This window comes from Baudoinia panamericana (assembly GCF_000338955.1).
Source record: "Baudoinia panamericana UAMH 10762 unplaced genomic scaffold BAUCOscaffold_5, whole genome shotgun sequence".
In the NCBI taxonomy this organism is placed as follows: domain Eukaryota; kingdom Fungi; phylum Ascomycota; class Dothideomycetes; order Mycosphaerellales; family Teratosphaeriaceae; genus Baudoinia; species Baudoinia panamericana.
Genome location: NW_006911261.1, coordinates 181,412 through 205,729, shown reverse-complemented (window position 1 = coordinate 205,729; position 24,318 = coordinate 181,412). Strand labels below are relative to the sequence as shown.

At 55.2% G+C, this 24,318-nt stretch overlaps 16 protein-coding genes across 16 annotated transcripts; 8 read left to right on the top strand and 8 right to left on the bottom strand.

Moving 5' to 3' along the window:
* Nucleotides 1-1,319: 1,319 nt before the first annotated feature.
* Nucleotides 1,320-2,194, bottom strand: BAUCODRAFT_32728 (uncharacterized protein). The gene has a single exon (XM_007676979.1). It carries the CDS (start codon nucleotides 2,006-2,008, stop codon nucleotides 1,427-1,429), a length of 582 nt encoding a protein of 193 aa, XP_007675169.1. The 5' UTR covers nucleotides 2,009-2,194; the 3' UTR covers nucleotides 1,320-1,426.
* A 456-nt stretch (nucleotides 2,195-2,650) lies between these two features.
* Nucleotides 2,651-3,677, bottom strand: BAUCODRAFT_23388 (uncharacterized protein; the record flags this gene model as incomplete). The annotated part of the gene is made up of 2 exons (XM_007676923.1): nucleotides 2,651-3,311; nucleotides 3,364-3,677. 2 exons carry the CDS (start codon nucleotides 3,675-3,677, stop codon nucleotides 2,651-2,653), a joined length of 975 nt encoding a protein of 324 aa, XP_007675113.1.
* Nucleotides 3,678-4,744: 1,067 nt separating this feature from the next.
* Nucleotides 4,745-5,108, top strand: BAUCODRAFT_434874 (uncharacterized protein). Its single transcript, XM_007677393.1, has one exon. The coding sequence runs from the start codon at nucleotides 4,871-4,873 to the stop codon at nucleotides 5,099-5,101; it is 231 nt and encodes a 76-aa protein (XP_007675583.1). The 5' UTR covers nucleotides 4,745-4,870; the 3' UTR covers nucleotides 5,102-5,108.
* Nucleotides 5,109-5,310: 202 nt separating this feature from the next.
* Nucleotides 5,311-5,622, top strand: BAUCODRAFT_53779 (uncharacterized protein; the record flags this gene model as incomplete). The annotated part of the gene is made up of 1 exon (XM_007677181.1): nucleotides 5,311-5,622. A coding segment is annotated over one exon (312 nt), but the record flags the coding sequence as incomplete, so codon positions are not given.
* A 183-nt stretch (nucleotides 5,623-5,805) lies between these two features.
* Nucleotides 5,806-6,174, top strand: BAUCODRAFT_121510 (uncharacterized protein; the record flags this gene model as incomplete). Its single annotated transcript, XM_007677392.1, has 1 exon — nucleotides 5,806-6,174. The coding sequence occupies one exon, from the start codon at nucleotides 5,806-5,808 to the stop codon at nucleotides 6,172-6,174; it is 369 nt and encodes a 122-aa protein (XP_007675582.1).
* A 345-nt stretch (nucleotides 6,175-6,519) lies between these two features.
* On the top strand, nucleotides 6,520-8,108 carry BAUCODRAFT_434805 (uncharacterized protein). Its single transcript, XM_007677391.1, has 3 exons — nucleotides 6,520-7,369; nucleotides 7,425-7,894; nucleotides 7,966-8,108. Exons 1-3 carry the CDS (start codon nucleotides 6,864-6,866, stop codon nucleotides 8,022-8,024), a joined length of 1,035 nt encoding a protein of 344 aa, XP_007675581.1. The 5' UTR covers nucleotides 6,520-6,863; the 3' UTR covers nucleotides 8,025-8,108.
* On the top strand, nucleotides 8,109-8,845 carry BAUCODRAFT_434806 (uncharacterized protein). The gene is made up of 2 exons (XM_007677390.1): nucleotides 8,109-8,255; nucleotides 8,309-8,845. Exons 1-2 carry the CDS (start codon nucleotides 8,192-8,194, stop codon nucleotides 8,812-8,814), a joined length of 570 nt encoding a protein of 189 aa, XP_007675580.1. The 5' UTR covers nucleotides 8,109-8,191; the 3' UTR covers nucleotides 8,815-8,845.
* A 329-nt stretch (nucleotides 8,846-9,174) lies between these two features.
* BAUCODRAFT_434808 (uncharacterized protein) lies at nucleotides 9,175-9,828 on the top strand. The gene has a single exon (XM_007677389.1). The coding sequence runs from the start codon at nucleotides 9,275-9,277 to the stop codon at nucleotides 9,626-9,628; it is 354 nt and encodes a 117-aa protein (XP_007675579.1). The 5' UTR covers nucleotides 9,175-9,274; the 3' UTR covers nucleotides 9,629-9,828.
* A 913-nt stretch (nucleotides 9,829-10,741) lies between these two features.
* BAUCODRAFT_32724 (uncharacterized protein) lies at nucleotides 10,742-12,661 on the top strand. The gene has a single exon (XM_007676978.1). The coding sequence runs from the start codon at nucleotides 10,781-10,783 to the stop codon at nucleotides 12,416-12,418; it is 1,638 nt and encodes a 545-aa protein (XP_007675168.1). The 5' UTR covers nucleotides 10,742-10,780; the 3' UTR covers nucleotides 12,419-12,661.
* A 90-nt stretch (nucleotides 12,662-12,751) lies between these two features.
* On the bottom strand, nucleotides 12,752-15,181 carry BAUCODRAFT_32722 (uncharacterized protein). Its single transcript, XM_007676977.1, has one exon. The coding sequence runs from the start codon at nucleotides 14,823-14,825 to the stop codon at nucleotides 12,897-12,899; it is 1,929 nt and encodes a 642-aa protein (XP_007675167.1). The 5' UTR covers nucleotides 14,826-15,181; the 3' UTR covers nucleotides 12,752-12,896.
* Nucleotides 15,182-15,382: 201 nt separating this feature from the next.
* BAUCODRAFT_32721 (uncharacterized protein) lies at nucleotides 15,383-15,982 on the bottom strand. Its single transcript, XM_007676976.1, has one exon. It carries the CDS (start codon nucleotides 15,954-15,956, stop codon nucleotides 15,573-15,575), a length of 384 nt encoding a protein of 127 aa, XP_007675166.1. The 5' UTR covers nucleotides 15,957-15,982; the 3' UTR covers nucleotides 15,383-15,572.
* Nucleotides 15,983-16,028: 46 nt separating this feature from the next.
* BAUCODRAFT_54983 (uncharacterized protein) lies at nucleotides 16,029-16,340 on the bottom strand (the record flags this gene model as incomplete). Its single annotated transcript, XM_007677187.1, has 1 exon — nucleotides 16,029-16,340. A coding segment is annotated over one exon (312 nt), but the record flags the coding sequence as incomplete, so codon positions are not given.
* Nucleotides 16,341-17,461: 1,121 nt separating this feature from the next.
* Nucleotides 17,462-18,590, bottom strand: BAUCODRAFT_434731 (uncharacterized protein). Its single transcript, XM_007677388.1, has 3 exons — nucleotides 17,961-18,590; nucleotides 17,727-17,897; nucleotides 17,462-17,676 (listed from the first exon to the last, which is right to left on the bottom strand). The coding sequence occupies exons 1-3, from the start codon at nucleotides 18,129-18,131 to the stop codon at nucleotides 17,638-17,640; spliced, it is 381 nt and encodes a 126-aa protein (XP_007675578.1). The 5' UTR covers nucleotides 18,132-18,590; the 3' UTR covers nucleotides 17,462-17,637.
* Nucleotides 18,591-19,006: 416 nt separating this feature from the next.
* On the top strand, nucleotides 19,007-19,864 carry BAUCODRAFT_434772 (uncharacterized protein). The gene has a single exon (XM_007677387.1). It carries the CDS (start codon nucleotides 19,175-19,177, stop codon nucleotides 19,856-19,858), a length of 684 nt encoding a protein of 227 aa, XP_007675577.1. The 5' UTR covers nucleotides 19,007-19,174; the 3' UTR covers nucleotides 19,859-19,864.
* An 844-nt stretch (nucleotides 19,865-20,708) lies between these two features.
* On the bottom strand, nucleotides 20,709-22,474 carry BAUCODRAFT_32714 (uncharacterized protein). Its single transcript, XM_007676975.1, has one exon. The coding sequence runs from the start codon at nucleotides 22,244-22,246 to the stop codon at nucleotides 21,110-21,112; it is 1,137 nt and encodes a 378-aa protein (XP_007675165.1). The 5' UTR covers nucleotides 22,247-22,474; the 3' UTR covers nucleotides 20,709-21,109.
* Nucleotides 22,475-22,893: 419 nt separating this feature from the next.
* Nucleotides 22,894-24,204, bottom strand: BAUCODRAFT_45380 (uncharacterized protein; the record flags this gene model as incomplete). The annotated part of the gene is made up of 1 exon (XM_007677150.1): nucleotides 22,894-24,204. A coding segment is annotated over one exon (1,311 nt), but the record flags the coding sequence as incomplete, so codon positions are not given.
* Between the last annotated feature and the right edge of the window lie 114 nt (nucleotides 24,205-24,318).

Sequence of the window (24,318 nt, the reverse complement as noted above, 5' to 3'; positions counted from 1 at the left end):
CATCAGCGTTGGCTTTTGGCTCGTTCCGCGATGCAAATTCTCTGGTTTCACTTCCCGCGTCGGCCGAAGATCTCCGTTGCGTCGAAACTGCAGGCTTCGGGATATCGGCCATTGTGCCATGCAGATGCTTCTGCTGCGTTGCAGACTCGACTGCGTGGAGGAGCGTTGACTTGTCGGATCTCACCCTTCGGACTGTTGTAACAGTATGTTTTCTATAGCTCGGTGATTTTGCTGCCTGCACAGTTGCTGGAATGGTCGGAAGCTCAGCCTGGAATCCCGCCACAAGCGTTAGCATCTTTGCCCACTCTTCTTCGCCCACATTAGCCTTGGTGTTGCTAAGTACTGGCCCTAGGAGATCCCCTCTCGTGGTACCTTTGAGCTCGACGACCGGAATATTGCTCGCGACCACTCCCTTCGGAACTGTGGCTGTGGAAAGCTTTACTTTATCTTTGCGACCTTGACGCGCTTTGCGCCCGCGAGAAACATGCTTGCTACTTGATCGACGTGGTGTGTCGATATGATCCGCTTCAGCCATCTGAGCTGCGTCCTCCTTACTCTCCCGAGGTCGTTTAATGGTCGTGCTCTCGTTAATACCTATGCGCGCTTTAAGCGACCTGCTTGGAGCATGCATGTTCGTGGCGGGCGCGTCGTGAGCGTTCATCATTCGCACTACACCTGTAGCCGCTGCTCCTTGCCGAGCGCCTGCATTATTGGCGAGGCTCTGAATGCGTCGAATCGCCACCTTCTCCTCATTGCGAAAGATCTCATCTTTGCTTGATGGGCTGTTGGCCGCCTTCGACTTCTTCAATCGTGCCCTTTCCCGCCGAGTGGCCTTCCTTGCCTGTTCCGTTGCTTTGCGGTCATCACTTATGGAGTTGAAATTGCTGCTCCAGTCGTCACCGCCTTCATCGATCAATGCGGCGGCAGTCTGCGTGCTTTCCTGTCGCCTCTGGATCGTGAAGACGGACCTTGGCCGCTGTTGTTGCTGCTCCGCCAGGCGTTGTTGACAACGGCGACATACATATCCGCTCGGTGCTTGCAGTTGTTGTGTGCGAACGACAGATCTGTACATTACACGGAGGCAGAGTGGTCGATTTGCGAGATGGTCGCGAGAGACTTAACAAATCATGGCAGTATTAAAGTCCGGCGCCAGCTCCGCCACGAACGCAGCATGATTGGCTGGACACGAGCGGGGGCTAAGGGATGGCTGCGAAGCCTGCAGATCATGGAGGCAGCGGTTGCACGAATGGAGGTCACCTACCCAGCATGTGATGAGGACAATGAAACAACAGGCTTGGCTGGTAAGACTGCTTCATGACCCTGCACTAGCACACGACCCTTTAGCCCAATGGACTGAAGGCTGTGCCTATTGAGTTACTCTTATGCTACTAACCCTCGTATACCGGATTCTAAATGCACCCTCTTCTCAGCATTGAGGCGCGTTGCAGCCGATACAAGGCACACAGCTAGTCCGCGCCGCATTGCATTTGGTCGTCGTGATTTGATCCTGACCGCCATACAGTGTGACCACGCTGCAGCCTGTCGCCTGGACTCTCTGCAAATCGCTTGCCGGAGATGGCACCCCGGTCGTGGCGCACGCCTGAGGATGGGTGGTGGTCATGGTCGGTGTGCCGCAGGTGTCAAAACTGCAAGCTATCAGGCAAGGAAGCAGCGACGTCACCGCCGGTGTGCTTAGGCATGCCACGATCGAAGCCGAAACAGTCGTCGTCGCCGTAATGCTGTACTCGCAGTCGTCACGCTCACAAACCAGCGGACATGCGTGCGCTGTCCATGACGTGACTATGTGGCAAACAGTGCTAGAAGCCGATGATGTACTGACGCCAAGCGTATTCGGTGTGGAGGCCGAAGATGTGACGCTCGAGTGGTTGAGGTTGAAGATGGTGCTGTTTAGGCTGACGCCGGCGTAAAGCCTGGCACTCATGGTAGCTGAGCATGGTGTGAAGAAAGTGAGCAGACCAAGGGACAGCAGTGCCATGGTCAGATGCATGTTGATGAACTTGTACTGTGTAGGAAGGGGTCAAGTTTTCAACTGTCAGTGCGGTAGGCTGGTTACTTACCTCAGTAATAGATAGCAGTGGAAGCGCACATGAAGGTTGCAAGCTATGTTGGCAGGGTTGGTTTGAGGGACGAGTTCTGAGAGAAGATATTATACCTACTGCTTGTTATTGGCGCGAGCCTCAGACTTTTTCAAATCCCACATACGTGCCTGCCTTATTCGGCAAGCTCTCAACTCACGGCAGGTACGGCTGGGCTGATGGCTTTCACCGCGGATACGTAAGGCGATATGCAATCCTTTAATAGCGTATTTATTTTTTATTGTGATCCGAACATGGTTGCCGTGATGCTAAGATGCTATCCAGTGTGCTTGAGGACGAGTGTTATGTAGAGTGGAATCATCCATCGTGAGAGAGAGTCTGTGGTTCGGCCCGCGAATACCGCAACATCCATCGCGGAACCGTGGTTTAGCCAGCCAAGTCCGACCGGCGGACATGTCGTGGCCGGCATCAGAGATTGGAAGGAAAGCTAGATCCGCCTTGAATCATTTCGTAGCCGCCAGACCCATGGCCAGGTTATCCCCATTCACGCCGTCCGCCTCGTCAGATCTGTCCCCGTCAGACTCATCGTTGTCCTAATCCCCGTCGAGATCAGCCCCCAGCCCTTCATCCTCCTGTTCCTTCTCGGGCCCTACAGGTTGTGCGATCCTGGCCTTGACCCAAAAGCGAATCTTACCCGTCGCTCGAACGTCGCAGGGATCCAGCACCACACGCCGGTTAGGCTCTCCGCCGTAAAGGTCCACTCGACGGATCCGGGCTGATATTTGCCGTTCACTGCGCTTGAAGGTATCGTTTTTGATCATGAGCTCGGGTAAGGAGATGATGTGCTTGTACCCACCGAACGCCGCGCGCCGCAATTTGTCGCAGCCGCAGTGATTGCACTCAAAGGGGTTTTCCTTCCAGTCCTTGAAGTCCACTTCAATGCGCCAATTGCTGGGTGCTTTGCACTCTGAGCAGCGGTCTTGGATCTCCTTGACGAAACGGCCAAGCACATAGATGAGCTGGTTAGTGGAGTCGCCTGGGTCGGCAACGCCCTTGTGATGTTCACCGCGTGCGAGCGTCTCGCCTTTGGCTATGATCTCGAAGTTGTTGGTAGCCTTGCGAACTGTAGGCTTATCCCAGAAGCGGTCCGGGATGTAGGCATCGAGCAGGAGCATGCAGTCAGGTTTGGTATCGCTGAGCATACCAATCAGCTCGTAGGCGTCTACATCCTTCTTCGGGAAGCCGTGGAACTTCCTGGTATGGATCAGTGTCTAACCAGAAGAACTCAAAAGACATGAGAATTTACCAGGCGTAATCTTCGCCATTTTCCATGCCTGAGCCGTGGAACCATATGATCATTAGATCTTCACTGGTTAGTTCCTTCAGCTCGTTCGCAAAGTACTCAAGCACAGCTTCTGGCTTAGTCCGCCGCTGGAACTGAACGTCTTTGATCTCGATTTCACTGTCTCTTTTGAAGAGGCGGCGAACGATCTTCTGCTTTTGGTAATGAACGGACTGAATCAGGCCGTCCGTTTCATCGATGTCGTCACAGGCATCGAGGATGTACACGACCTGGCGCCCGGTATAGGGTTTCTGCTCCCAAGGATACTTTGGACTCATGTTGACCTGTGCATGCTCCTGATCAGTTCTGGGAGGTGTAGGTGTAGCTTCGAAGTATTAAGGCACGTAAGTGCTGTCTATGCCGTTCACAGGAGTTCATTCAGCTGAGCAAATGGGGTTTCTCGTAGTGACAAGTGCTGCAAAGTTTAAGCCGCACGTACCTGTTCGCTTGTTGTGAGGTTATGGTCGTGATGATGGGGGAAGTCGCCACTGTCAATGCAGGAGGGACAAGTGGAGGTTAGATGCTTGTGGTGAGAGATGAGATGAGTGTTCAGTCTTGAGTTGCAGGAAGAATATGTCAGGAAGATGGTGGTTGGATGTGCTGGTAAAGAAAGTTATAGAGCGTTTGCAGCAGTGGTATCCATCCTTTATGCGGCGCAGCCGCGCACGTGACAGCGTGGTGAACGTGCAGAGTGAAGGTGCAGCATATATGGGAGAGATTGCCAAGATAGAGAGGACTGTAGGAAATGCGACCGATTTAGAGTTTGGGCGACGCTACGCATGGAACGATACTCAGATCGTTTGCGTTGCAACTTCTTCACAGCGGGAGCTTTGAAGCATTTGTAGATTGTATGCCCAAGGTCTCGGCCCTTTGTGAATCTCATGCCCTATGGTAAAGCAGCCGCATGCCCAGCGATCACAGTCTCGGGCGGTCAAAGTACTTCACTGCTCGTTCGCGACGTATTGCCGCACTTGGAACACATTCGGAGGGGAGTCACCTATGGGCCTGCGTGGATCAAAGTAGCCTTTCAGGTACGTCCTACGGTAGCGTCCAGCGATTTGCATCGCCTGCAGCGAGTTCTATGCGAACGCTAGCCACTTGCATGAAGGCCGGCGAAGCTCGCCTACTCGTGTGCGTCGGCCATCCATGGGACGGCCCTGCTCCATATGTCGCTTACAGCCGGTCCTCACAGGTAGGGCAAGTTATTTGCTGTTGCTGAGGAGCTCGTAGATAGTAATGATCAGCACTTTGTGGATATGGTTCAGACCAGCCTGACGGTCGGCCGTGCATGTAGTCCGAATGCGGATCTTGCCAGTGTCTGTGGAACAAGCATTATACACAACTTGAGCTTCTGGAATATAGTGTGGCGGAACATGCGGGCGCCATCCCATTCCTCTTTCGAGTGGAGGTGGTATCGCGATAAGAGCCACGCCATCACCATAGGCTGTCTATACCGATCGAATGTGAGATCATGGAGCCTCCATGTACCCGTAGGTGCACTTATATCAAGGACGTCGTCGTCCTCAGCAAAGCTTGCTTAGGCTCTGATGCTCCTACAGTGCGATTTCATAGTATCGTGACCGCTGGAGGCGATGGAACGGGCTGGTCCGCGAAGTATGGCCATGGCAGTCCTCCGGGATGCAGGAAGAGTGCCGAAGCAGCCATGGCATCATGTATGGAGTACCGTGCTGGGAATGTCTAGATTGGGGAGATGATCTAGCATTGCTGGCAGTTTGCTGTTGCTGTAGAAGTGACGAATAGAACTGTCGTCGCGCGCGCGAACCCTTCGCACGGGCCACCGTGCTTCCGCCGACTCGTTTCTGCTTGGTTGCTGTTGATATCGCCGCCGTCTATATATTATATGAAGCTGACCCTGCGACCAAGCTGCTCGACACCGAACCTCGCTCCTTGACAATGGAAGGACTCCGGGACAAGTGGAACGACCTCTACAAGAAGCGTCTGCCAGCGCTTGCCAAGGCTCGTGACCCTGTACAGCAACACTGGCCTGTCCACCTGGATCACTGCTTCGCTCGCATTGTACTCGACAACGCCGTTGGCAAGGATCGTCCTTGGAGCGACGCCATAGATCAGCCTGCTGTGAAGCATATGACCGAGGCCCAACTGCAGGCTGCTATCGCGCTTGGCGAGAAGCTTGCGACAGGCGAGGCGAACCTTGACGAGCTGAACGAACGGAGTCTGCAACTACGCGGCAAGAAGCGTAAACCAGACGATTCGCCGGCTGCAGATACAACAAATAAGAAGAGATCAAAGCCAAGCGCGCCTGCGATCTCGGCATACTTCCTACCTTCACCGACTTCGCCACCGAAAGATCGCTCTATCACAAAGGTCCTGGATGACCCAAGTGACTCTCGCGACGAAGGCTTATCAATAGTGGACGCAATTGATATGGACGTCCAGCTGAAGCGCATCACGGAGTCGACGATCACGCCCTTCCGTAAGCTAACTCTCAACATGCTCTGCCAGATACCACGTGGCCGCTACAGTACGTATCAGGCTATGTCGGACCACATCACCAAGACATCGCACAAGACGTGTGCTCGGGCTGTCGGAAATGCAATGCGTCACAACCCCTTCGCACCGGAAGTGCCTTGTCACCGCATCTTGGCCGCTGACGGCTCGCTTGGCGGCTTCAACGGTGATTGGGGGGAGCAAGGAAAGTTTGCCAGTCAGAAACACAAGCTGTTGTACGAAGAAGGCGTACGGTTCGACTCAAGAGGTAAGGTCAAGGGCCCGGTGTTCCGGGAATTCAAGTGATGACGGTCCTCTTGACGCCTTCGAAATCCGTGGCATGCCCATGACATGTCGACTATAACAGTAGTGGCTCTGCGCTGCTTCTCCGCTGGTATAGCACCAAATCGCCGCGGCTTTACCGTATCCATCTCAACGCACACAAGGTCCGTCTCTGGGCGACATCCAGCGCCAAGTTTGATTAAGAAAACACTTGACCAGGCAGAACCAACGATCTGAGGCTGGCGCACTGCTGTCTGAAGTGACGGCGATTTACCGGCATAGCCTGACATGATGCCAAGCCGTCAAGCTCTTAGGGCTGCGGAGGATCCGCCAATCCGCTGGTTGGTCTCTCAAAGCTCATCGACATAGACTTGAGTAATCGGTGTTCTTACGACGTCGATCTGGGGGCGGCGCTCAATTGTTCTCGCTCCTGGCACATTTCGGGACAACGCTCACGCGGGACTGTTGCATGCGACCGATCCCCGCACTGCTGCTCTTCGTGTCCGCACAAACAAGGCTATTATGTGACGCAAGACTCCTGACTTTCAACACCGCAAAGGAAGGTTCGAGAGTACATATTAAGGCCAGGAGCGCACATCCACATTCATATGATTTGCGAAGAAATTCCAACTTTGTCCTCGATAATATCTTTAGATAGCTGCTTGCTACAACGACGGTACATTACGCTTCCGACGTTCTCGGCGGATTGAAAGATGTCTGTGGTGACTCAATCAACGCCCACGCCAGCTCATCTGCTGGTCTACGAGGCACAACAACTTCCAAAGCTGCGATCAAATTATGGCGAGAGCCTGGACCGCTCGAGCATCGGCTGGCTGAAGCAGACACCAGCTGACAGCCCCATCGACAAAATGCGCAAGCGCTACGAGGAAGATGGCTACATTTACGTCAAAGGCTTGCTTCCAGTGCAGGATGTATTGGACGTTCGAGAAGCCTACTTTGCGCACCTCGCTCCTACTGGCATTCTCAAGCCTGGCACGACTGCACGCGATGGCATCTTCGACACGACGCAGGATCCCATCGTCCATAACGGCAACGGATCAACGTCGCTGCCCAAAGGGATTGAAAGGCAGAAGTTGCTAGAGTCAGCGCATGTCCTACCCATCTACATGGAATTCGTGAAGCATCCGAAGCTGAGGAGCTTCGTTCGGGAGTTTATGGGATGGGAGGAGGAGGTGCTCGCCAAACGGACACTGCTGAGGTAACTCGGAGACTGTACCGACGCAATCAAAGGCCTTGGCTGACCGATTCTGTAGACACAACGTCCCGAACGGCATCTCAACCGGCGTCCACTACGACCGTCTGTTTCTACGTGGCGGTGAAGCCGAGTTCCTGACTGCTTGGATTCCTTTTGGCGACTGTACCGCTGAAGGCGGTGGGTTGATGTACTGGGAGAACTCGACAGACATTGGCAAGGCTATGGAGGCGGACTTCATGAAGCGGGCCGAAACTTTCACGAAAGACGAGCGCATCAGCGCGTTCAACCAGAACATGTCACGGCTTGGCCACCTGTCACATGACGTGAGCAACTTCAGCCGCGATACTGTCGCGAACGAGAAGTGGGCGAAGTTGATCCCGCAGGACGCCAGTATGCGGTGGCTCATTTCGAACTTTGAGGCTGGCGATGTTGTGTTTCACAATCCGTATCTGATCCACGCCGCCGTTAAGAATGAAGATCGGGAGGCCAAGATTAGGTTGGCTGCTGACATCAGGTTCTACGAAGAAGGTGAGCGAAGTATTGAATACATCCGCGTTCGTCGCTCGAAACAATACTAATGGCTATAATCAACATTGTAGGTGCCCCGCTGGACCAGCGATGGATGCGCGGTGCGTGGCGTGCTGATGATGGGCTTTGAGCGAGCCGGGCCTCCGCATTCCAGTCGCGTATGCAGGCAAATACTTCAGCCCACATACATCTACCAGTCTGACGGCGTTTGTCGCATCCTGTACTGTCACCCAGACGGTTTGCAACGTCGAAATACATCGGCTTCACCGGCGACTGTGGAATTGACAATAGGTGCAAATGGCGTTCTTGATCTTTCTCTTCGTCATCGCATCCCTGGGCGGCAATTTCGCACAATCGCTCAGTGAGCCTGGTATCCGTATCATAGCCTCTTCACCCGCTGACACGCCAATGCAGCCGCTGTGAGCAGCATTAACTACCAGCCAACCATCACCGGAGGGCCAGGTACTGTTGTCGCGACGAGGTACTCGTACGCGTACACCGTAACGACGCCCACCACAATGTGGACTCCGCCTGCCTTCACCCAAACCATCCCAGTACCCCATTGCAGCAACACGCTCTGCAACATAACGGACCACCAGCACTGCATTGACAATGACAGCGTCCGCTATGGCATCCTCTGCAACATTCGCTTCTCGGGTACAGAGATTACGAACAGTGGCAGACGGTTAGTTCGCGAGCGTGAGAGGCGACAAGACGTGGACGAAAGCAACTTGATGGAAGACAGTAGCCTGGAGGAGCGAGAGTATACTGGGAGTTTCAATGCGTGCTCGGATTTCTGTAACGATTATGGAACGGCTTGCCAGGGTCTGATGTTTCGAAATGGTTATTGTACGGTGTTTGACAGCATTACTGGGACGTTTAGTGAGGGTGGTAGCGTTGCTGCGTTGAGGCAGGTCTAGTGACGGGAGTGTCTCAATCTTATTCAGACTTGACTCATGGCAGTTAGACGAGGCGTATGGTATCACAGAATGCCTGCTTTTCGCTTTACTGTTTTGTCTATACCTTCCCTTTGGTTTCCGGGCAGCAGCGCTGAGGACGCTGTTCGCTGCTCTAGACGGAATGTCCTTCTGTGCATGACTTCGTGTCCTATGTCGAATGCTGTCTCAGGTATTCCTTCCCCAATTCGATTTTCGGACGGAAACCATGCCATTGGCATCATAGCAGTACATCGAGTGTCAATGCTGTTGGGAAGGTTGACAACACGCCGTATCCTTGCTCTGCCACGCGAACTGATAACTGTCTTGTGTTTCACCTTCGCCGCGGTCTCCGGCCCAAACTCAACTGCCAACTAGCGATCCACCGAGCAGCTTATGGCATCAACATCAATATCTGAATTAAGAGTCATGAAGGGTTTGCTGGATGCCTCCACATCCTATGCTCGGTGATATTTTGTCGTATTCACACAATGAACCACAGGGGCGCGCCGTATTAAGTCGTAACTTATCTGTTGAACAGAGAGACTTAACCGTTCACACAGCCACAAGGCCATGCAGCTACCCAATGATCGGCGAGCGTCTACCACGTGTCAGAGTCAAGGGTCTCAGGGCGGGAGGCAGCCCGCTAGATGCCGGAACGGCTACACCTGGCCGGCGCCTGTGTCTAATTGGTGATGGGATGGCGCCGGGTCCCTCACTCCCCCTCGCTCCTTTGGGACCGCAGAGGTGGGTGGGGAGGGATGGGTGCGCGAAGGATGAAAGCAACGCTCCTCACTGACGTACAATCGCGGGCGGCGTCAAGCACGCAGTGTATTGACGCGAAGGGCGGCGCTTGTGGAGTTTCTACAGTACCTTATTCACACCTCTGGGAGCTTGACATTGGAAGCTTCTGCACTGCCTGAGGAAAGCTTGCCTGGGCGGGCTGTGGGAGCCACGCAAGGCCTTGTGCCATTCACTGCGGGCAGGGCTGAGCAGGCCAAGAGCCTCAACATTGCTCTGACTCCTGGGCGAGCCTCTCAAACCGGACGACGACTTTGAAAACCGCTTGGAAGTCTTACTTCTCATGCTTACTTAGGGAGACAAGACTCGCTCAAGACTACATAACGATAGGACAGCGTGCGGGTCAAACACGCACAGTCGCGCAGCTGCGGCCTCCTAGCTGCAAGCAGTCGCAAAGATGGCCTTCCAACCACTCTCCATAGGCGACATCTTGATGCTGTCGCAGACGGCATGGAAGATTGGCAGAGCTTTTGCGCAAGGCAAGAAGAATGCGCCCAACGAATTCTTGGAGGTGGAGAGTCAGGCGAATGGCCTGAGCGAGGCGTTGAAGTTGGTGGCAGAAACGCTACATGAGGACGGCGGTCTGTTGTCCAAGGCAGATCCTCACACCAAGAGCGCGGTCAATACCATCCTGGAAAGCGCTCATAGGACCCTCGATGACCTCGAAAGCTTCGTCGAGCGCTACCAGGTGATCAAGAAGAAGGAGACCAACGGCGGGTTCGTAGTTGAGCGAAGCTGGAGCGAGGTCGTCATGGCCAACTACAGAACGTTCAAATGGACTACCGAAGGTGGCAACATCACGGAATTGCGCAACATGCTCAGCATGCATACCAACACCATCAACCTCACCATGCAAGCATTGCAATCGAAATCCCTTGCGCGACTCGAAAAGACTGTCATGCCAATGGCCGACAACGTTGCCGAGATCCACGAAGCTGTCCATGGCGATTTGGGAGCCAAGATAGACGACCTCCACCGCATCATCATGACTGTCGCCAACAACACTCCGTCGTTGGTAGCGCGAGATCGTTCAATCGACTCCAACAGCCGGTATAGTGCCGGTAGCGTGGCTACGCTTGAGATGTCACCCGTCGCGAACACTCGCCTTCTCGAAGCGCCACCCCCACGCAACCCGTCCTATAACCTCCCAATGCGGCAAACGGACCGGCATGAGTCCGCTTCATCGAGCCAAAGCCCCAATGCTAACGCTGTCCCTGCAGCAGCTGCGGCAGGTGGACGGGTAGGGCGAGAAGACTCGGCCTACTTCAGTATGGGTCCTCTACCGTTCGAGCGTGACGGCAGGAGGATGGACTGGGTATTCGAAACGGGCTCGCCGCCCGACGACGGTGGCAGCATTGGCAACGGACATCGTTCTGGATCGACTGTGAGCTCATTCTATTCTGATTCCGCCAGCCGGCGAGAGTCAAACATTCCGCGCCGAGAATCGAACACACTGCCGCATCTGTTCCGGGCTATCGACGAGCTGGATGCGGACGCTGGAGCTGGTAGGAGCGTGCACGATGCACAATACAGTGCAGCTTCATCATCAAGATCACCAATACAGCGCTCTCCCAGCTCCTACAATGGCCAACAAGCCCTGCCACCACCCGCTCTACCACCAGATTCACCAGAAGGCCCATCATCTCCTGCGACGCCAGCAACATACTTGGGCTCGCCGCCGCGAAGGCAACCGAGCACTAACAACCGCATCGACGAGGAATTGCGGCCGCAGACTTCACGGAGTGTTCGGCAAAGTAGAGGTGAGAGGAGCGGCACACCCCTTTCGCCGGGACGCCAAGACCCTACCTTTGAGAAGAAGCTCTTCCGCAACGCAGCCATTCTTTGCGACGTGCGAGGAACGATGGTCGAGTACGCCCAGGCCGTTCCTGACGAACCGGATCCGCGCTTCAACACTGAGATGAAGGAAGCCTGCAAAGAGTGCCGAGTTTGCGTCATCCGAAAAAGAGAGAACCGTGAGCACGCTGGAACAAAGGTCGTGACGTCCGTCTGGACACTCTCCGACGATGGCACCGTGCGACTGCAGCACAAGCTTTCCGAAGTCAACGAAACGGTCCCCTTCGGCTCGTATTTCGACCCTCGCAAAGTCTCGCTCGCACCCGCAGACGCTGCGGCCGACAGCCACATTCAGCTTAAATTCCACAACGAGCGATGGGGCGAGGAAGTTCAAGAAGAGAAGAAGACGAATTGGCTCAACTACGTCTTTGTGGAAGAGAACGATGCCGTGGCATTTCAATCCGCCGTCTTCGGTCGCACGTTACTCGGCAGTTTCCGCACAACCAAAACCATCGTCATCCACGAAGGTATTGGTCGCGTGCTCGCCTTCGAAGAGCAATTCGCCAATATCGAGATGTTGAGACTGTGGGAGGACGACGGGGTGTCGACTCCAGGCGCCACAGGGGGCGTCATGGCACTCATGCACGTCTCCTCCAATTTTGGCGAAGGCTGGGCGCGGTGGTGGATCAACAGCAGTAAGCAGCAGGTCCGTGTCAAGGAGGATGGATCCAAATGGGCGAAAGTGAAAGGCATCGACATCACGGTCATCAAGCCTGGTACCGTTATGTCGACGGCTAAAAGTCCGAGTATCGCTGCGGAGACTTTACAAAGAACTGAGACGGAGCTCGAGCCGCGGCCAACGGGCGGGAGGAGGATACCGGTCAAGAAGGTGACTGGAGTCAGGATAGAGTTCAAGACGGAGGACGATCGGAATCGTTTCGTCAGCCAGACGAAGAAGTTACAAGAGAAGATGATACCGTTGCCGGATTTATGAGCGTTATGCTCGTTGCATTGAGCTGGGTATCCGCATGGCGTTGGGGTTTGGGTCTGAAGCGAGCGTGTAGAGAACACCTCTGGATAGATACCATCTGCAGCGAGCGTTTGCATTTTCCGGAAGACCACATCTGAGCTTGTACCTCAGAGCGTATTGGCGCGTCTCTAGCCGAACAAGCGCTTTGCATATGCATTCGCATAGGATGCATCTCGAGGCACGAACTTGATGTTGCCGCCCACTAAGACCATGTCCCTTCCAATAAGTACTACGAGCGTTCGGCAGGCTTGTCCAGCGTGCACGAAATATTGAACAGCGATGATAGTGAAGGGGAATCGGTTCGACGCTAGTGCACAGATTCGATACGTCTTGTCTATCATTAGTCTATCACGACAAACCCCAATATCCCGCCTTCGCCTCGCTACGTGCTGGAACGCTGAGCAAACCACATGTAACAAATTACACCTCCTATCACTCTCCCTCACTTCGCCGAGAATCGACTTCTAGCCCTCAACTGAGGACCGAAGAAGTACAGCACGTAAATGCCACCAACACAGACCGCCGTAAGAGCACCTAAGAGACTGGTGCCGGGACCGACACCCAAGCCGGTGAACATGGGCCTGCTGAACAGGATAGCCGCGAATGCGATCGAAGACCGCGCGAAGTCGTTGCCTGCGAACAAGCTCGCGGCGTACTGAGGGTACACCATCGGCAGGTACATAAAGATGCACTGCATGACGATGAACACGCCAGTGATGAACAGGAAGGCGCCGATGATGCTGACAATCCAGTGGACGTGCACCGAAGCGTCACCCGTCCAGGCGAAGAGGAACAGACCGGTAGGGCATAGTAGGGTCGCAACCAGGGCGGGAAGAAGGAAGCGCTCTGGTGCGCCGAGACCGTGGGTCTTGATGTACGGCTCCACGACGTAGTACGTCCAGAGTACGTATGCGATGGCGCCAATCCAGCAGCCGATGGCTGCGCCGAAAATTGCGAGACCCATCTGGCCAATGTTGAAGCCGTACTTGCCCATGTATACTATACCGAAGACCTCGAAGAAGGAGTAGTAGATTCCGTAGCAGATCCCGACGTAGAATGCGGTGAAGCCGATTGCCGGATCCATGACAATCAGCTGGATCGGGCGAACTAGAGCTTCGAACGCGACGTCTCTGGGCCGCATGTTCGCCTGGTCAATCTCGCTTTGAGCCTTTAGATTGTTGTTGCCAGTCAACTTGCGCAGACGCTGCGCGCGGCGCAGTAGGATGTTTGACGAGGAGGTTTCGGGGAGGAAGAAGAACATCATGAGGAAGACGGGTCCAGCGAGCCAAAGGAGCTCCCACATGCTCCAGCGCCAATTCTCAGCTGTGACGCTGAATCCGCTGATGATTGGGCCAAGCGCCGGTCCGCAGGTTGCCGCGAGAGCCCAAAGGCACAGGACGTATGGGAGTTTGATCAAGCTGTACAGATCTTGTAGACTGGCGCCTCCAGTGGCAAGCGCTGGCGAGCCGAAGAAGCCTGACAAGAAGCGGAGAACCATTAGACCAGCGAAGTTGTTCACCAACGCTGACGGGATCAGCAGGATGACGAAGATTGCCATGGTTATGATGTAGGGTGGGTTGCGACCAATGCTCGGTATTTCCGACAGAGGGCTGAAGAAGAGAGGACCGAGCCCGTATGCTAGGACGTACAAGGCAAGCCCGAGCGACGCTACTTCTTGGCTCACACCAAACTGCTTCATAAGGCCAAACTCTGAAGGAGTGTAGATGGCGCTGCCCATGTACACCGCAAGCGTGTACAAGTAAATTGATAGACTTGCAAAGATCTTGATCCGAGCTGGCCAGTTTTGTGGGTTCTCCTGATCATCAGTAGTGTACCAGTCAACCAGTATCACACCATCTGCCGTCCTTTGCGGGACGATCGGTCGAGACGGCGCTTTGGTGAGGTGTGACGCCGCAGTCCATGCCTCCTGAAGCTCTGCTTGCGTGTGAACCCGGCCAAGTGCGCTTTTCGTGCTGATGCGCGACAGCTCACGCTGCGCTTGATTCGTGCGGGCTTTCTCTAGGTCCTTGTCGAAGCGAGAGCTTGACGTATCAAGTCGCTCTAGGATGTTGCGGTCAATACCGGCTGAGAGCGTCCCTTGCTCAACTCGTTCTGCAGGCGGGCTGGGGCTGGATGATTCGGTCGGCTCCAATCCACTTTTTTCAAGCTCTGAGTCTGGAGTGGCTAAGTCTGACTCAGATGCGATGCTGTGCCTTGACTTCTTGTTGGCGAGATCCTGTGGTTGAGCGTAATCCGCCGGACATTGAAAGTCTGGCTTCTCTTCTGGGTACAAGAACACTTTGTTGCCGGTGACATATCGCACGAGCTGCCCAAATGGCGCGTCACGAACCAAGTCCTTGATACCCGGCATTGCGGTATCTTGATTCTGTAGTGCGGGAGTGGCTCGATGAACAATGTGCAGTCTGTGACAAGATGATAGTGTACGAGTGTGTTGTGATAGTAAGGGACGGATTGACCATGCTGGACCGAAAACATATATACTCACCAACATACATATCGACTTACAAAGACACCATCGCACCATCGCCAGCACTGTACTACTTCACTGCGGACGTTAGGGAGGAGACGCTCAGTCAGCGCCGGGTAGGTGTCGAAGCCAAGAGACACGGTGAAGGGAACACGGAGAGATAGCATAAACGCCTAAGCCCGTAACCAGGTGTACCATGTCCGCACCAAAGTGGAAGCGCTGCAGTGAGAGGCCCTTCCAAGAACGAGAGTGTGTGCAGACTTACAAAGCAGCAACTCCGAGCGTTGGCTTGTGTGTTGTCGGAATTGGAGAGCGGAGGAATTGTCACGCCGAAGCATGCGTCAGTGGCGCTCCCGCTTCGAAGCAGTGGGATGATCACTTAAGCAGCAGTGGGGTGTATAGGATGACTGTTCTCCCAAAACTGGGTATTGCTTGGAAATGTTTAATCATTACTCGCTGCCAAATGCGACCTTGCGTACGGTAGCTACCGTGAGCAGACACGATCTTGAGGAGGGCTACAATGTCACGATGTCGAAGTAGCATTTGGCCGCCCTGGCATCCTTCCAAACGCCGCCGATAACACAATGCCTGGTGCAGCGTGGACGGGGCAATGTCTTCCAGTCTGGCTAATTATGTAACTCCCCGTTTCGCAAACCACTTCGCCAGGCCACTATCTGTCTTCTTTCCAGAGTAGAGATTCACCATAGTCGCATTCCCAGACTTCTTCGCAAGTTGCAGCGGCGTAAGCGACAATGGGGGCGGCAACCGAGCCTTCAAATTCGCGTCTCGCTCTAGCAGGAAGGCTGCAATCTGCACTTGCTCGCCCTTACCGTTCGCACACAAGTGAAGCGGTGTCCAGCCGTCCGAGTCTCTCGCCTCAGCATCCGCCCCAGCCAGAAGCAGCAGGGCCGCCATTGACCCGAGACCAAGACGGATTGCTACGTGAAGAGGTCGGTAGCCTTGATTGTTGGGAATCTCGAGCTGCGCGCCAGCGAGTTTGAGCATCTTGAGCATCTTGACTTTGACAGCAATGACTCCTGCCACGTCGATCGTGTCTCCGCTAGCGTCTTTGGGGTTCCGTACTAGCACATGCATTGGCGTGTCTCCATCATCGTCTGTGATGTTGACGCTTGCTTTGTTGACCAAGAGAGCGGCAACCACATCCTCGTTGCAATTGATGATCGCGTCATACAGGGGCGTCTGCTGGGCAGAATCAAGGACGTCGGCGGGAAAGCCGATGCTCAGAAGATACTCCACAGTATCTTTCCGCCCATGGCGAGCGGCGAGATGCAGCGCAGTCGATCCCTTGTCGTCGGTAACGGTCATTTCGAAGCCAGACTCGGAAAACACTCTTACGACCTCCATCGGCGAATGCTGAGCAGCAACAAGGGGAGCCCAAGACGGAAAAGCGTCGGAACCTTCATGCTTGATCACGGTTCTGACGGTCTTCGCCGATGCCATGGGGAGGTGGCGGATCATGTAGGCTTGCACGCCAGTGTTGTGACGGTTCACCATCGCGGTGAGAGAGGCGCGCTGATCAAGCATCAGGTCAATGAGCTCACTGTGATCGAAAGTGAAGGCGGCGTTGAGCGGACAATCTTGCAGCATCGGCACCACGTATTCTACGTCTGCTCCAGCTGCGAGCGCCGCACGCGCGATGTCAATCTCGCCCACATACGCCGCAATGAAGAGCAGCTCGGACTGCGACGTGGTAGATTCGGGGTCGAATGTATCCGGAACAAAGACAACCTTGAAGTCGTCCGCCGAACTCCGCCAGGTGTTGTTCGCCTTGTGATGGTTGATATAGTGCTGGTATCTCTCCGGCGGGTGTGGGCCTTCTATTGCCAGCAACATGTTGAAGAGGCGTTGATAGCAGTGACGCGATACCAAGGCCATGTTTGGAGGTCCTAGCGGCTTTGGAGTGCCCACGATTGTAAGCGCCGACATGGCAGCTGTGGTGGAGTTTGTCACTACACGAACATCGTTTGTCCTCTCACTATAGGAAGGCGGTAGCTGCGACCGGATCGATTGTGTCCTTGAGTGACTGGACGAGGGACTCCGCTGATGGCTCGGTGGCAAAGCTGGACTAATAGGAGCGTCGGAGGCTTGCCGCTGATGACCATGACTTCTTTCTGCCGGTGCTTGCTCGATATTAGCGCAGGTGAGCGTAAGTGATGAGGGACCCATACCTATGCGTCCATCCAGAGTGGTCTGGGCTTGATCCACCTGTTCCTCAATCGCAGAAGCAAGGCGTTTAAAGCCCGTGTCTTTTTTGTCAGTGAACTTGCACATACCGATGTGATCGGCCGGAATTGTGCGGAATTGCTCGTTGTCAGTCCTAAGAGTTGCTTAAGCTTCCTCGACTACCTGATAGCTTCTCGCTCAGCCAATGCACGGCGTTACGTTGCCTTAGCGCTCGACTCACCTTTCCACAACCGCGAGTCTCTTGTCCTTCCCAGCACCGTATGGATGTTGAAACGATCCTGTATGCCCGCAAAAGCGTGTTGCACGTTCTGGACGATGGGTAGACCCAGCTTCAAAGCATCGACAACCTCCTGGTCAATTGTGCCCATCGCATTCGCCAACCGTTCGGCCGTAGCAGACCATTCCGCAACATCGCCAGCATGGTGGGGGGTCGCGATAAAGACAATACCGGAGCAAGAAGCCCCTATCAAGGCCTCGCGCTGCTTCTCCCTTACGCCTTGTTCGGGATACCGTGCGCTTTGGTCAGGGCCTAGGACTGTTAACAGAGTGTCTTTCAGGCGTATCGTGTTCCTGTCATACCTGCTTTATGGTAAGGCCTCCCAAGCTATGACCTATAAATATGATGGATCGGTTCTTTTCCTCCTGGCGTCGCTCATCCTTCAAATCGCTTAGCAGCTCCAAAGCGCGGCCTTTTAGCGTCTGCTGGCCGTTGCCCTGGAAAAAGTCTTTTGGACTCGAATCATAACCCCACTACCGCGTGTCAATTGAGTGTCTTCTTAAACGATGTCGGACCTTGTTACGATTGTCACGTACCGTGATAATCCTCGCATTTGGGATTCGCTCGCCGAACAACTCTTCTGGCCACATCAACCCGTCCCGCGACCAAGAGTCTCTGCCATCCCCTCCCAGTTCATGTACGAACACAACATCGACCGCTATCGGCGTCTCGCCTTCACACAGAACTGTGGTCCCGTAGTTGGACATGTTGCAAGGCCCCTCTTAACATCTAAAGATTTAAAGGCCTGGAGTTTAATGCAGTAAATGCGTGTTGTACCTACGCCGTTGCAGGAAGAGGGGTGGCGAGAACGAGTAGTCTCAACTCACGAGGCGAACCGCCTTATCATGGTACGCAAGCTGGATGAGGCTGGCAAGTGTGCCTTGCTACGTATTGGAGGGCAGCCCTGGAGGCCCGCACCTAAGTAGCATGCTAGGCAACTGCCAGAGCCTGCAGCGACGGTGTCAAATTGTAGCGACGAGGCTGCAGCCTTGCGGCGGGAGCGACGACATGGGCTTCACCGCTGCTATGATCTTCGTTAGACCTCCATATTCACCGAGCATATTTGCATGTCGATGAAACAAGAGGATAAAATACGGAGCGGCCGGTTAGAACTCCATGAACCGCAGCTCAGTCTTGTTGTCCATGTTCTAGGCGTCTAAGGTGAATTACCAGCACTCCGGAAGCTAACCGTACGCGAGAGCTCACGCCACGCTTGCAGGGCGGCGTGCTATGCTTGGCGAGCTGGTACCTACGTAACTAGAATGCTGTGAGTTTGTACAGCTTAAGCCGTCGAGTTCATGCTTTATCCGGCAGCCAGAAGCATTTGGAGTGATCATTACAGCGATCGGCAGCTAGATCAGGAGTGCGGAACAGGGTGGCGCATTGTCATTGACAGCTTCTCTGTAAACTTGCGTCAACTACAGCGGCAAGCTGTCAGCATCAAGTCAGTAGTCCCACAAGTTAGCTGTTGTCCGGGACGCCGACGACGATGGTCCTGTAGTCGGAGACGCGAATTCGATCATGTAAGGGAAGGTGAGGCGGAAGAGGCATACTCGAGCGCCCTAGATCCTCTTAGCGTCCTCTCATTGGACACAGTCTAGCCGGGAGCAGCCCGTTACGTAGTTAATACCTCGTGTCGATCAGTCTGCAGGTGCGTACTTGGAGTTGTTCGGCTTCTAACCACTGTTATGCTCTATCTTTCCAGCCTGCACTTCTGAAGCTTGGTAGGAGGTCCACAGGCAGTGACAAAATGGAGGCTTCTCGACCATCAATGCCATCCCGGTCTCGTACCACGCCTGTGATTCCTACCGTCACTAGCCCGGACCATCCAATGGCCATCCGCTCCGAGTATATGACGAGCCAAGACACAATGATCAAGATTCGAGAGCTCGATAACAACGTCCACACACGGGATTTCGTCATCACCGACGACGACTCCACGCTGATGCAAATCTCCGGCCGCACAATCAGCCGCAACCTCAAGCGCGAGTTTACCGACGCTACCGGGCTACCGCTGTTCGAGCTCCGCCGCAACCCATCCCAGAAGCAGGCAGGCGAGTGGTCTGTCAGCCTACCCGGAGCAGACGATGGCAACGACGTCCTGTGGATCAACTTCAAGATGTTCTTCGTCCACACGCGTTTCGACATCAAATTCCGGAATCTCGCCCCACCATCTACCGACCAGACGCAAAGCTACCAAGATGCCGTGGCGCTCGAAGTACGAGGGCAGGATCTCTCGAACCTCGTGGCATACGTGACCTACAACAACAAACGCATCATGCACGTGCGCCGCGAAGGCGACGAATCCGGCACCCGCGCCGCATACAAGCACGCCTACGGCTACCGCACACAATGGGAAGTCATGGTCGCCGCCGGCGTCGACGTCTCCCTCGCGGCCATCATCGTCATCATCCTTGCCGAACAACGCGGGTGAAATGAAAACCCATCACTCCCACCCCAGCGCGACCTGGCCGAAATCCACACCGCCTCCCACCGGCCCAAACCCACGCAAAGCGGTATGGCTCACCCAGTACCACTTCCCCTCCACCCGCTCCCATCGCGCCCTCCCAATGACATCGCGCCGGACCTCCTTGTCATCCGCAGGGTGGCCGTACGTGCACAGTGTCAGCCAAACCGTGGCGTAGCCGTGGCTCTCATCCACCGAGGTACAGATGTCGATGATATCGACCCCATACGCCTCGTTCCCCGCCGCAGCTTCCTCCATGCGACTGAGCACCTCGTCGGCGGACCTGGCAGTCACTCCGAGGTCTGAAATCCAAATGAAGTTGGGACTGAAGAAGCGCTCGACGATCGGTTGCCGCATGTTGCGGGCGTTGACCATCCCAAGGAATTTGACCGTTAGCTTTTCGAGACATCTTGCTAGTAGGTCTTTGTTGTCGCTACCTGGTGGTCTGTGGATGGATTCCGCTAGCTCGCTGTCGTATGATGCGATCTCCTTCAAGAGCTTGGCCATGCACCGGCTTCGGAATTGCTGCGGGTCAAAGTTGACCGGAAGATTCCGCAGTCGCAGATCAAGCCGAAATATGTACGACTAGTATCATGGATACCTGTATAAATGTTATATATACTCTGCGTGACAGTTGCCTTTTGGTTTACGTGGCTCAGATGCCGCATTCAGCGGCAAAAGTCGTGCCCCAGGCTGGCAAGGAAGACGCGTCACGTGCACGGAGCTACCCGATTGCCATATTCGGGTCTTCCTCAACACCTCTCCTTCTACAGAGCACACACAGCTCGATGTAGCTTGTATGGCAGTGTTAGCTACTGCAAGGAGCACCTTCCATACGAGGGTGGTGGGTGTGTCACTTCTGTGAGAGAAGGTAGCAGTGGCTCCGCCGCAGGGATTGAATGTGGCGTTCATGTTGTCCTGGTCGCTCCTAAAGGAGCTGCACGGACGAGAGTACGTAATCGGGTGATCGGCTATCCTTACAGCACGTTGCAGTGGAGGCAAGCGGGCAATCCAAGAGATGCAACCAAAGCTGCGTCATTGGCAAGGGAACATATTGGATAAAGCCACGACCTGTCCAGATTTCCGCTCTGTAACCCAATCACAACACACACGCCCGCAATAAGGGTATATAGCTCTCCGCTCATATGCTAGATCAATTCCACTCGCTTCAACCGAACCATTCCTCACTTACCGATTCACTTTCTCCCCATCCTCCGCTTACTTCGAAGTATCCTCGCTATGCTTCTCCGGTAAGTTGCCCTGCATCGCGGGCTGCTGATCAATCGTCTTCGTAGCGGTCGACGGCCCGCCAGGGTTCGTCGCGTTGTTGCTTGACTGCGCTCCAGCTGAGCTTTCGGGGGCCGAAGTCTTGGCGTCATCCATGCCGGTAGGGACAGGCGCAGGTTTGGCATCAGCCTGCTGCGAGGCAGCCGGACCAGCGTCCGTCGAGCTCTCCGCCGCAGGTGGAGCCTCCTTCGGCTTCTCAGCAGCTTTCGGAGGTTCCTCTTTCGGCGGATCCGGCACCTTCGGCTTCGGCGGCTCCGGCGCCTTAGTAGCCGGCGCCTCATCCGGGTCGGCCACGGGCGGAGCAATCTGCGGCACAGGAGCATGCCCCGCCGCGGCCGGGGCCTGCGCATCCGGCACCACGGGCACCGGCACCCCCGGCGGCAACCCCCCCTGCTGCGCCGGCCGGGCGCGGAGCGCCGCATTCCACGGATCCCCCGGCGCGCCGGCGGAGTAGTTATCCGGATCGTTCATCGTGTTCGTCTTGACCGCGCGGTCGTAGAGGCGGGTGAGGCGGGCGACTTCGCTGCGCACGGTGACCTGGTCGTTGGTGTCGATGGCGTCGTAGCCGTGCGCGTTGCGGCTGATGCCGTACCACATGGTGGCGGAGTTGTCGATCTCGTCCACCACGCGCTCCAGGTCGTCGCGGAACATGCGGGCGCGCACGGGTTGGCCGCGGGATTTGAGGAAGGCGATCAGACCGGCGATGACCGTGTTTAAGGCTCCAAAGACGGTGATCAGGACTCGGCTTGAATCCGATGCTCCCAGCGCTGTCAAAGCGGCTCCGAGCACGACTTGGGATAGCAGGAGGGAATTGACGAACGTGGCGGTAAAGGCGTAGATGGCGCCTTGGTTCCTACGGTGGGCCATGGCGCGAGCATAGAGCGATTCCTTGTTCGAAGTGAACTTTTGACCGGGAGGGAGGTTGGTCGGTCGGATGCCCACGAGGCGACAGAATTGCTCGTACTGGTCTCCCAGAGGTTGGGACGGTGGTGATAATGTGGAGCCATTGTTGCCGTATAGGCCGGGGAATTGAAGGAGGGGTGTCCTTTCGTCTGCTTTGGTTGGCATTGCGCGCTCCCGGACGTCTTTGGTGAGGATGTCACTTGAGACCGCTGGACAGCGTGAGCGCAAGATTTTTGGGTAAGATTTGACGTCTTCAGATCCGGATGGACTCCCGTTAGGTGATTTTGGTGATAGCGGGCCTCTTCTATCCTATAGCATTGACCCAAATATTCAACATTCGTACTCGATCATTCTTCTATCGAATACTCTACCAAGACAGCACTTTGTTGTAGCATCGGCATTCTTGGTCTTCAGCTCATGTCAAGCATATCGTAGTACATGGTGAGGCTGACCATCTCCTGATCGCTAGCCTACGGAAAGAACTCCGTGTGGACGCCACACGCGACCAACGAACGCCCCGACCAAAGCAGGGGTGGTGAGCTTTTCAACTGACGAGTGTCGTCGTAACACATCCGCACCAACGCTTCGAGCAAGCCGCGTCGATACAACTTACACATCGTGTGGATACAAGTTGAAGGTGAATGTGATCAGAGGTAGACGATTCGTACGAGGACGGCTACTTTGAAGGGTCAGGCACACCTCCACAAGAAAAGTTAAGGCTTAGTCATCGTTCAATATCCTCGCCCCACTAATCATCGCTGCCTCACCTCAACTGTGATGAGGTCAATCTACCGCCTCCTCCCCACCTTCGCCTTCGGAAACTCCAACGGCAGCCTCAACCTCGCCACCTTCGTGTCCGCCGCCTCCGCCTTGGTCTTGATCTTCCACTCCACCTTCTCCCTCTCCGTCGGCGCACTCATCTTCGCGCCCAACTCCGCGTAATACCTCCCCAACTCCTGATTCGTAAGTTTCAAATCCAACTTCAGATCCGTAGTATTCGTCATCCACCCATCCACATACAGACTCAGCGCGCAGATGTGCGTGCAGAGGTTATCCATATGCCACTTCGGCAACTCGTTCGCCTCGTTCGCGAAGCGTCGCCTCACGGAATCCACGAGTTGTTGCTGTTCGGGTGATGACCAAGCGGCGAGTCGACGCTGCAGGATCTCTTTCTTCGGTACCTTTTTCCCCGCGCGGCCGGCGGCGGCGAGGGCGTCGTGGAAGTCGAGGAGTAAGGCGAGGTAGCGCAGGGCTTTGAGCTTGGGGATGTCGTCCGACTTTCCTAGAGCGCCGACGCGGAAGGCGGGGAAGCGGTGGTTTAGCAGGATCTCCTCGTTCGCGCGGGCTTTGGTTTGCCAGTCGGTTATGGTTATGAGGCGGGAGGTGTGTGGTGGGATGAGGGTGGAGAAGGGGTAGACTTCTTCGACTGTTTCGGCGGCGAGGTTGGGTTGGGGGATGGGTTTGGAGGCTAGGAGGTCCTCTTGCTGCTTTGATGGAGCGGTTGCGGGGGTTGATGTAGCCATGGATTCGAGGACGGCGTCTTGCGCTTCACTCATTTTGCCTTTGCCTTTGGCATCCTTGGAAATGGCATTCTGGGTGCGGCTGGCGATGACCTTCTGCGCCTTCTTCGTGCCGAATTCTCTGCCTAGTGTTTCGCGTTGTGCGGCATAGGTGCCCCGGGTGGTTGCCTTGCCTTCATCCTTATCTCCGTCTGCGATACCAGCTTTTCGAGGTGCGGCTCGCAGAGTCACATGATGGGCTGGTGTGATCTGCAGCGCACTTGTTGTTGGGTCGAAGACGGCGACGTAATGCGCCAGATGCTCATCGAGAGCGGATGCGGATGCGGTATAGTCGATGCGTGGGTGTTGGGATGAGTGCAGGAGCAGCTCGTGCGTCTTCGGTGCGGGAGTCCTGCTGGCATCTTTGCTTGACCACGCCCTCGCATATGACTCGAATGGGAATGAAGGGGTAGTTAGGCCGGGTGTGGAGAGTAGTACTGGATGCAGTCCATCTTCGTCTGTGAAGGTGACTTTGATCTTGTCAATCTGGTGCACTCCGTTGATCGCGGTCGTCTTCTTGCTCGGTGTATCTACGCCGTTGGACTGCCTCTTGCGCTTCTTGCTCGTCGGCTCCGACATCTTCATCCACTCAATACTGGTCGGTCGTGAAGCTCGGCCATGGAATTTCTTGAAAGCTCGAAACGGCAAGCGCGTTCCACGAAGCTTAAACGGCGATCG

Excerpts from the sequence above, each read along its gene's own strand:
- BAUCODRAFT_434806 (XM_007677390.1), top strand. The coding sequence starts at position 8,192 with ATGGCGTTCTTGATCTTTCTCTTCGTCATCGCATCCCTGGGCGGCAAT. Across the intron at positions 8,256-8,308 it reads CAATTTCGCACAATCGCTCA|CCGCTGTGAGCAGCATTAAC; the intron begins GTGAGCCTGGTA and ends ACGCCAATGCAG.
- BAUCODRAFT_434874 (XM_007677393.1), top strand. The coding sequence starts at position 4,871 with ATGGAGCCTCCATGTACCCGTAGGTGCACTTATATCAAGGACGTCGTC.
- BAUCODRAFT_434731 (XM_007677388.1), bottom strand. The coding sequence starts at position 18,131 with ATGTCCAACTACGGGACCACAGTTCTGTGTGAAGGCGAGACGCCGATA. Across the intron at positions 17,898-17,960 it reads CAAATGCGAGGATTATCACG|TGGGGTTATGATTCGAGTCC; the intron begins GTACGTGACAAT and ends GACACGCGGTAG. Across the intron at positions 17,677-17,726 it reads GAGGCCTTACCATAAAGCAG|GCCCTGACCAAAGCGCACGG; the intron begins GTATGACAGGAA and ends TAACAGTCCTAG.
- BAUCODRAFT_32714 (XM_007676975.1), bottom strand. The coding sequence starts at position 22,246 with ATGCCAACCAAAGCAGACGAAAGGACACCCCTCCTTCAATTCCCCGGC.
- BAUCODRAFT_32728 (XM_007676979.1), bottom strand. The coding sequence starts at position 2,008 with ATGCATCTGACCATGGCACTGCTGTCCCTTGGTCTGCTCACTTTCTTC.
- BAUCODRAFT_32724 (XM_007676978.1), top strand. The coding sequence starts at position 10,781 with ATGCGGCAAACGGACCGGCATGAGTCCGCTTCATCGAGCCAAAGCCCC.
- BAUCODRAFT_32721 (XM_007676976.1), bottom strand. The coding sequence starts at position 15,956 with ATGCTCAAGATGCTCAAACTCGCTGGCGCGCAGCTCGAGATTCCCAAC.
- BAUCODRAFT_434808 (XM_007677389.1), top strand. The coding sequence starts at position 9,275 with ATGCCTCCACATCCTATGCTCGGTGATATTTTGTCGTATTCACACAAT.
- BAUCODRAFT_434805 (XM_007677391.1), top strand. The coding sequence starts at position 6,864 with ATGTCTGTGGTGACTCAATCAACGCCCACGCCAGCTCATCTGCTGGTC. Across the intron at positions 7,370-7,424 it reads GCCAAACGGACACTGCTGAG|ACACAACGTCCCGAACGGCA; the intron begins GTAACTCGGAGA and ends CCGATTCTGTAG. Across the intron at positions 7,895-7,965 it reads CATCAGGTTCTACGAAGAAG|GTGCCCCGCTGGACCAGCGA; the intron begins GTGAGCGAAGTA and ends TCAACATTGTAG.
- BAUCODRAFT_434772 (XM_007677387.1), top strand. The coding sequence starts at position 19,175 with ATGGAGGCTTCTCGACCATCAATGCCATCCCGGTCTCGTACCACGCCT.
- BAUCODRAFT_32722 (XM_007676977.1), bottom strand. The coding sequence starts at position 14,825 with ATGCCGGGTATCAAGGACTTGGTTCGTGACGCGCCATTTGGGCAGCTC.